The 8,885-nt window shown below is 37.1% G+C and overlaps 1 protein-coding gene across 4 annotated transcripts in view; it reads left to right on the forward strand.

The window, feature by feature from the left end:
* kiaa0825 (KIAA0825 ortholog) overlaps positions 1-7,181 on the forward strand; it is a 314,659-nt gene extending 307,478 nt beyond the window's left edge. For 3 of the 4 annotated variants that reach the window (XM_072281205.1, XM_072281210.1, XM_072281206.1), the window contains one exon: positions 6,422-7,181. In XM_072281205.1, the coding sequence (XP_072137306.1) occupies positions 6,422-6,518 (97 nt within the window). In that variant the 3' untranslated portion in view covers positions 6,519-7,181. The remainder of the gene's footprint in view (positions 1-6,421) is intronic. The other variant, XM_072281208.1, reaches the window with a different exon arrangement.
* The last annotated feature ends 1,704 nt before the right edge of the window (positions 7,182-8,885 follow it).

Raw genomic sequence — 8,885 nt, forward strand, 5'->3', positions numbered from 1 at the left:
AGGTGTCTTAGGCAAGGTTTATTTGATGCGGTTTGTGGATTGGTCTCTGTAATTCATGTTATGACGTGTTGTTTCTGGTTACTCCTTTTTATTGCTATTTTGTGTGATTTGATTGGGGCAGACTGCGGCCTACAGTCAACAAACGACACAGCACTGAATTGACCTGAACTAAACTGAACGTTCCTAGACTGTCAGTGACTTTGTGATTTGATAATTTATATTCTGTGTTTCTCACTCGTTTTTTGCTGTTTGCGTGATTTGTTCTTTTTTTTGGTGACGTGAGTGTTTGATGTTTTCTGTGAACAATTCCATGGTGTTTCTTTGTTCCATGGCTGTCTGTAAGCAGGTGAGTCTCAGGGTTGTATACTGCACACATACTTTGAAATTAAATGTACTTGAAATCTTTGAATCTTTTGAACACTACAGCACCTGATTTGGATTAGGCTTCTGGCATTGCCCTTTTCTATGCCATCTTGTGTTGACCTTGTGCCCAACACCATCTCTAATTCCCTATCCTAACTGCAAGTCACTTTTCACCTTCCAGAGTTACACAACTTGTTATATTACATTTTAGTAGATTCATAAGTTTGTGCATTCAGTACTGATTAGCAATAATCTTGAGACAGTGTAGTATCATGAGATATGTAATGATTTGGACAAGACATTATATTGATGCACCATATTAAATAACTTTAACAACACAGTTCATGACAAAATGTTTGCAGCAGGAAGTTGTTTCATTTACTAATTGGTTCAAATTGTATGATATAGCCTACAAAATAAATTTAGTAAGTATTAAAACTGTAGACCACGTGGATACTAGTTACTTGATAATAACTAAAATTAGTATCCCAGTGCGTTCATGTGGTTTTGTCAAGACTCTTCTTCTCTTTCTGAAAGGTTTGATTGTCACTTTCAATCTTTTTTTATTGATTTAAAAGAATAAGGATAAATACAAACCAGAGGAGAGGTTATCTCAAATACATATTTTAATAATAGTACAAACAAAGAAAGGAATATACGCTGTCAAACTCATATATAGTATTAAGCTAATATAAAGAAAGGAAAGAGGACTTCTCCTCTTAACAGTTCATAGAAAACAAGACTGTTATTGAGAAAAGAAAACACTAAACTAACCTAAAACAAAAAAAAAGGAGGGGGACTGGGCAGTCCATTTCAGGATACAGTTAAAAAAAGGAAAAATCCTTCTGGTCAAATCTAAAACTTCGCGGACAAGAAAAGAAAAATAACTGAAAAAGTAAAAAGAATTACATCATATGAAAATATTGAATAAAAAGTCGCCAAGTTTCCTCAAATTTAAAAGATGTATCAAACATCGGACCCCTTATTTTCTCTAAACTTAAACACAACATAATGGAGGAGAGCCAAAAAAAAAACAGTAGGTGGGTTGGGATCCTTCCAGTACAATAGAATAGCTCTCCTAGCCAGTAAAGTTGAGAAAGCTATCATGCATTGAGCGGAAGCAGGAACGTTTCCTGCTTTCGTTGGACTAATCCCAAAGATTGCCGAAAATGAATTGTAAAACTAAAGCAGAACTTTTAGTAATTACTAATAAAATTAAAGAGATAGATAAAGCGTATTCAGTAAGACCTGGTGAAGATCTATATAAGAAAAGGTTTGAACTCCAAACACAGCATGATCTGCTTTTGACCTCCCCATTGAGCAGCAACTTTTTAAATCCAGAACTCAATTTTATATACATGGTGATAAATCAGGTAAATTGCTGGCTGGTCAGTTGAAGGCAAATACAGTCAGAAGACAGATTTTGAAAATACGTAGACCAGATAGAACTGAAACATTAGATCCTCATGAAGTTAGTAAGATATTTATGGATTTCTATTCTAATCTTTATAAATCTGAATTTTCTGATAATACTAGCTTTATGAATAGATTTTTGCAAAACTTAATTATACCTAAAATTTCTATTCAAGATATTAACACACTAGATGTGCCTATTAAAGAAGAGGAAATTGCTAGGGCTATATCCTCTATGCAACTAGGGAAAGCTCCGGGACCAGGTGGATATACAGTGGAATTTTATAAGACTTTTACTGAAATGCTTACATCACACCTATGTCAAACTTTCACTGATTCTATATCCTCTGGGAATCTCCCGAAAAGGAAAAGATCTATCTGAATGTGCCTCCTATAGACCAATTTCCTGATTGAATGTGGACTTTAAAATTCTCTCTCAGATTCTGGCTAATAGGCTTGAGAATACTTTGCCAACTCTTATTTCAAATGATCAAACTGGATTTATTAAAAATTGGTATTCACATTTTAATATTTGAAGATTGTTAAATATTATTTATTCTCCCTCAGTTAAAGAATCTGAATGTATTGTCTCTCTCGATGTAGAGAAAGCCTTTGATAGGGTGGAATGGCCTTATTTATTTCAGGTTTTGGAGAGATTTAATTTTGGTCCGGGATTTATTTCCTGGATCAAACTGATCTATCAAGCCCCGATGCCTGCGGTTATAACTAACAATCAAAAATCTCCTTATTTTAGACTATATAGAGGAATCTGTCAGGGTTGTCCTCTTAGTCCTTTATTATTTAGTTTGATTTTAGAACCACTTGATATCGCTCATAGGGATTCCATCCCCGTTCAGGGTATTAAGAGAGGGGATAAAGTACATAAGGTTTCGTTGTACACAGATGATTTATAAATTTACATTTCAGACCCTAGAAAATCTACTCCCTCTATGTTATCCATATTTACTGAATTTAGTACTTTCTCTGAACATAAGTTAAATTTACATAAATTTCCTATTAATTCCTATTAATTATTTCCTATTAATAATTATTTGGATCAATATGATCAAATACCTTTTAATATTGCTAAAAATTATTTTACCTATCTTGGTATTAAAATTACTAAAAATTTTAAAGATTTATATAAATATAATTTTCTTCCTTTAATTGAATATACACAACAAATGCTTTCCAAATGGTTGCCTATGAAGTTGTCATTAATTGGTCGAATAAATGCTATAAAAATGACAATTTTACTGAAATTTTTATACGTGTTTCAAGCTGTTCCATCCTTTGTCCCGAAAATGTTTTTTGATAGAATAGATTCTATGATCTTGTCATATATCTGGAATAATAAAAGCTCTACAGTGAGTAAACCTTTACTGCAAAAATTTAAAAAAGATGGTGGCTTGGCTTTACCAAACTTTAGATTCTATTACTGGGCAATTAATATTGGTTATATTACTTCTTGGATTCACTGTACGGATAACCAGGACTGTCCTTCATGGTTGGACATTGAGGAGAACTCGGTAAAGGGGTTCTCTTTGGCTTCTTTACTGCGAGCTCCTCTTCCCTTTTTGTTTTCTAAGATTGGTAGACAAGATCTTAGTCTGACTGTTAGGCATACATTAAAAATTTGGTTTCAGTTTCGCAGATTTTTTGACTTAAATAACTTTGTTCTTTCTAGTAATATCCATTTTAACTTTTTTTAAACCATCAATTTTAGATAAGGCCTTTTTAACATGGAAAACTAAGGGAATAAAAACTTTTCTAGATTTGTTTTTAGAGGATTGTTTAATGTCTTTTTCGCAGCTAGTGGACAAATATGATTTATCTAATGCACAATTTTTTAGATATTTACAAGTCAGGAATATTTTTACGTGATTTGTTACCGAATTACCCATTTGCTCATTTACCAAATATGATAGATGTTATCTTTCAGCTTAAACCATTTCAAAAAGGATTGATAGCCATTATATATAAACGGCTATTGAATTTATGAATGATGTCTAATGATAAGGTTAAATGTGCTTGGGAATTGGAACTTCAAGAGTCACTTTCAGATGATCAATGAAATAAAATTTGTTATTTAGTTAATAATTCATCTATCTGTGCCCATCACTCCTTGATTCAGTTCAAGGTAGTGCACAGGGCGCATATGTCAAAAGATAAACTAGCGCATATTTTTTCTAATATAAATCCTACCCATGATAGATGCAACACTGAGGTGGCTACCTTAACTCATATGTTTTGGTCCTGCATAAAGATAAATAATTTTTGGAGAAAAGGCTTGATTGTCATATGATGCATAGTGCCAGTTGAAATATCACAGTATATGTTGATCCCTTATTTATTATTTTTTAAATTTTTTTTTTATATTTCCCCTTTTTTTCTCTCTCTCTCTTTTTTCTCCCTCTGCCCCTCTCACTATAACTCCTTGCCTGCTCTCCACCCTCCAGGCTCCCCTCCCCACTTCTCTTTCTCCCTGTCCCATGATCCTCTCCCTTCTCCAGTCTGGTATCCCTTTTGCCAATCAACCTTCCAGCTCTTATATCCACCCCTCCCCTCCTGTCTTCTCCTATCATTTCAGATCTCTCCCTCCCCCTCCCACTTTCAAATCTCTTACTATCTCTTCTTTCAGTAATCCTGACGAAGGGTCCCGGCCCAAAACGTCGACAGTACCTCTTCCTAGAGATGCTGCCTGGCTTGCTGCGTTCACCAGCATTTTTTGTGTGTGTTGACGGTACTTTGTATGGGGCTGGTGTTGAAAATTCTGCACAAAATGCTTATTTTAATACAAACATATACCTTTTTGAGGTGTCAAAGTGGTTGTTGTGATACATCTAGTGCAGTAATGTAGTGGATAGTGCTTGTCGCTCTCACTTTCAGCTTTCACCACTAGCTAGCAGTCTTGCGAAAAGGAGAGCTGGATGTGTAAGTCTGTCCCTGCCAGTACACAGCCTGTCCAACAGCAAACCTCATGTAGTGCCTCCTCACTGGTGACACACGGAAACTGAATTCCTTTTGGACTCAGACTGAACTACAAAGGACAGGGAGGAGGTCTGGCCCCTGCACATGTAGCACACAGACCCACCGGTGTGTGGACATGCCTGATGCTTGTGAACGAGATCACTAGCTGTGGGCAGCCTCAGGAGAGATGAAGGCTACGGGAGTAAACCCAGACAGCAAATCTGGAGTGGAGCCCCTAAGGCGGCGGGACGTCATTGATCATCCTCCCGGCAGATCCGGCAGCCAAGCTGGTGCCAAACGTATTGCTTCACAAGCTTTCCTTTAGACTACATTGGTGAGGCCGAGAGGGGAATCTTGACATCTGGGCATCTCAGGATCTCCATACCTTCCACCCAGGCTTATGATGATGATCATCATCACCCATTCTCCTTGAAGGCAGTTGGATGCCAACCACAACCACCATTCAAAGCCTTGCACACAGTAGAATATAATCTCTTTGAGGACTCATCCAAAGATATTGTCAGCCTCCGGGCAGCATTTCCTTTTAGGTATTTCTGTGCACATTAGCCCTTGATAAAGGGCTATCTTTGTAAAAATATGATTTTTTCCAAATGTTGTGGGCCTTTGGATTGGACATTGTAGCATTTGATTGTGCAATCACAAAGGTGTCTATAGATAGCTGATGTGGTCACAATGGAGTTTCTGCATTCTGGAGAAGGTAGGAAGAATTGGCCATTGAAATGACAGAATCACAGCATGCTTACAGGAGTTCTTTGGGCATTCTTGTTCTGTGATGAGAATTCTTGACGAGGGTGGCTTGGGCCCAAATGTTGGAGTATCCGGGGCTAGGACCGAGGCGTGGTTTCAAACTAGATTGAGAATCGGAGCACAAAACAAATATTAGACAAAATCTTGAGTAGCTTTAGCCTCAGTTCAGGTGCTCCTTAAATGCCCAATCCTTGGCACCCAAAATATGATTGCCAATTAGTAGGACTGTCCTGAATCTTTAAAAGGGCTGCACCAACTAGCCATACTCTGGGGAGTCAGCATACCTGAACCTTGGAAGTTGCCGCAAATGGGTACATGTTGTAACATGTTCTACTTGTCTCACAGACAGTGCTAGAGTGCAGAGTTGCACCATCCTTTCAATCCACAGTTGTTTCATTTATGAGTGCCAAAATATCAAGAACACTCCCCATTAACACATTAAAGTAAGTAACCCTCCAGAGTTTACCATAAGCATAAATAGACATATTCATGCTAAAATTGGATTAGATTTTCATAGCTTGAGCAAATAAAATGGTCTTTACATCCCAACTCTTTCCCATCTATGTCCTCTGTGTCTGTTTTCAGGGCAAAATTACATCATTATTCCACTTAACTCTTAAATTATTTCATTTTGAATAGGAAATTGTGCACATACACAACCATGAATAAGTTCAGTAGACGTGGTCATTCAAAACGTAGTGATTGTTTATTTCATACTAATCACTACCACAAAAAGATCTGATGTAGATAACAATTAATATACAAACGTATTAGTAAAACTTAGTGAGAAGTAGTTATTCATATTTAAGGCCTTTTTAACCAACATATACATTTCTTTCTTTGATATATCTAAGGTATAAATAAACTTATCTATTAATCTGCTCTGTTCTATGATTATACGTTCCAGGTGGGAAATGCAAGCGGACTCAACCCTTGAAGCCGAAGAAAAGGATATGGTAGATCACCTACAAAAGAAATATTTTACTGAGAACAAAGAAATTTAGTATGGCAATAAAGCTAACCAAAAACATGTAACTGATTCAATTCTGCCTTCCTTCTTTTCTGTCAATTGGAATTTCTAAATGTGTTATTTAAAAGTTTGAAACATCACAAAAACATTCACAATTATATTCACAATTACGCTTACACTATTTTCCGAGGAAATTGTTCTCTAATACCCCTATCATAAACGCAAGTAATATGATGTTAAATTGGATTTGGATTGTTTTTCTGAAAAAAATTAGTTAGATTTGTGGTGTTGGGTGAGAATTACATTATCTATCTCTTACCCCGAGGCTTCAGGGATTTAAGCAATATACGGAAATGTCAGATAGCTGGGGTTTGGACATGCCCTTCAAGGAAAGATAAACCAACCCTATTTACTGGCCCAAATAACCATTAGCCCTTGCAAAATTGTGAATGTTTTTGTTCAGGTTTTGTAATCCCTATAATTTGTAATAAATCATTGTGCACATATTAAAATTTGCCTCAAATAGGTATCACTCCTTGGATTTTAATAATAAACAGACATTTTATAAAGGCATGGTCTGCACTACTTCTGTAATGGTGGACATTTAATGTCAGTGAAAAGTGTAATAATTTATCAGTGATCATTACAGGCAACATTAACACCTATGGATAACTATGTGAACATGATATGAGGGGATAAGAGGCATCAATGAGAACTGTCGAATTAAGAATGCCTGCATTTATTGTGCTAATTGGTTTTCAGTCTGCATCTTGACCCCAAGTTTCCATCATTCTGGTCCTATGTCCAACTCCTGCTTGGAGTTCTCTGTCCTCGTCTATCTGTACTTTTCTAACAAAGCTATCCAGGAGATCCATAGCATCTCAGCTTTCATCATGCAAATTTTAAAGCAAGTTGATAAACAAATTGGTTTCACACAAGCCATTGGTTGTGACTTTGTTTTTTGTAGCTTCATAGTTTCAAGCAAGGCACATGAAGTCACACGCAAGTAGGGCAGGTCTCAAGATTACAGCTATATCCTTAGTAGAAATTAAATCTTACTCTTTTACACTGAGGTTCCTTAAGGCTGTTATGATCAGGGGAGGTAGTGGGGATAAACTCCCACTTCCTCTTAAATGCCCCCATTGGTGTGTGTCTCAAATAGCCTCTCACAGCCAAGTCCAGCTGCTGCTCGCCATATCATTTCCACTGACAGGATAAGGGACAAAGACAGGTTACTGGTGTCTTAAAACCAGTCTCTTTAAGCAAATGGGGCTTGTCAGGCGTAGTGTTATGTAACCGGCAACAATGAATATCAACCGAGGCAGGTTATAGAAAAACAACCAAACATTTATTAAACACGGATAAACAATAAAAAAACAAAATGAAAACCTTAACCGGAAATTAACCGCCATGCAGCCGTTCAATAAATCGTCACTCAGCACTGGTTCTTAAAGCGTTAAATGCGAAAACAGTTCTTAAAGTGGTAAAGTCAAATACAGTTCTTAAAATGGTAAATTCGAAAATCCAACAGATTTATACGTTCAATTGGGAGAGACTTCTCTGGAGAAGGATTTCTTCATAGACACAACTTTCCCGTTGGTTCTGTCCAAAGGATTCACGATGCAGTAAATAAACGGTTTAAAACAACTGACCTTAGCTTCTAGAGAGCAAATCCCACATGAACTTCCTTTCTCTTTTGGCAAGAATTATCTCGATGCAGGTTGCTACTTCTTCAACGAAGACTCAATAAGGTCGATCCTTTGTTAAACTACTGAACGATACCAAACAACAGGAATTCTGCAGATGCTGGAAATTCAAGCAACACACATCAAAGTTGCTGGTGAATGCAGCAGGCCAGGCAGCATCTCTAGGAAGAGGTACAGTCGACGTTTCAGGCTGAGACCCTTCGTCAGAACTAACTGAAGGAAGAGTTAGTAACAAATTTGTTACTAACTCTTCCTTCAGTTAGTCCTGACGAAGGGTCTCGGCCTGAAACGTCGACTGTACCTCTTCTGAGAGATGCTGCCTGGCCTGCTGCGTTCACCAGCAATGAACAATACCAACTTCTCTTAATCCTTCGGGTCCTGTACTTCGATAAAGTCTTCACTCTCCAGTACTGCTGGAAAAAGGTACATCAACACATCTAGCAAAAATTGCCAGTCCAGCACTATTGTACCTTGCAACAGAACGTAACACTCTGTTTTAAAAATGAAACTGCATCATAAAAACAAATACACAACAGAAACGGAGACACAGACACACGTTCTAGCTGGAAAACTAAAAACTAACTGCGTCATCTGAGGTCTTCCCTTATATACCTGTGGTGAACATGTCATCATGTGACCTCACATCGGCAGGAAATTTACATCAGGTGACCTCCAAAAGACCATTACATCATTCT

Source organism: Mobula birostris, chromosome 17, assembly GCF_030028105.1.
Source record: "Mobula birostris isolate sMobBir1 chromosome 17, sMobBir1.hap1, whole genome shotgun sequence".
In the NCBI taxonomy this organism is placed as follows: domain Eukaryota; kingdom Metazoa; phylum Chordata; class Chondrichthyes; order Myliobatiformes; family Myliobatidae; genus Mobula; species Mobula birostris.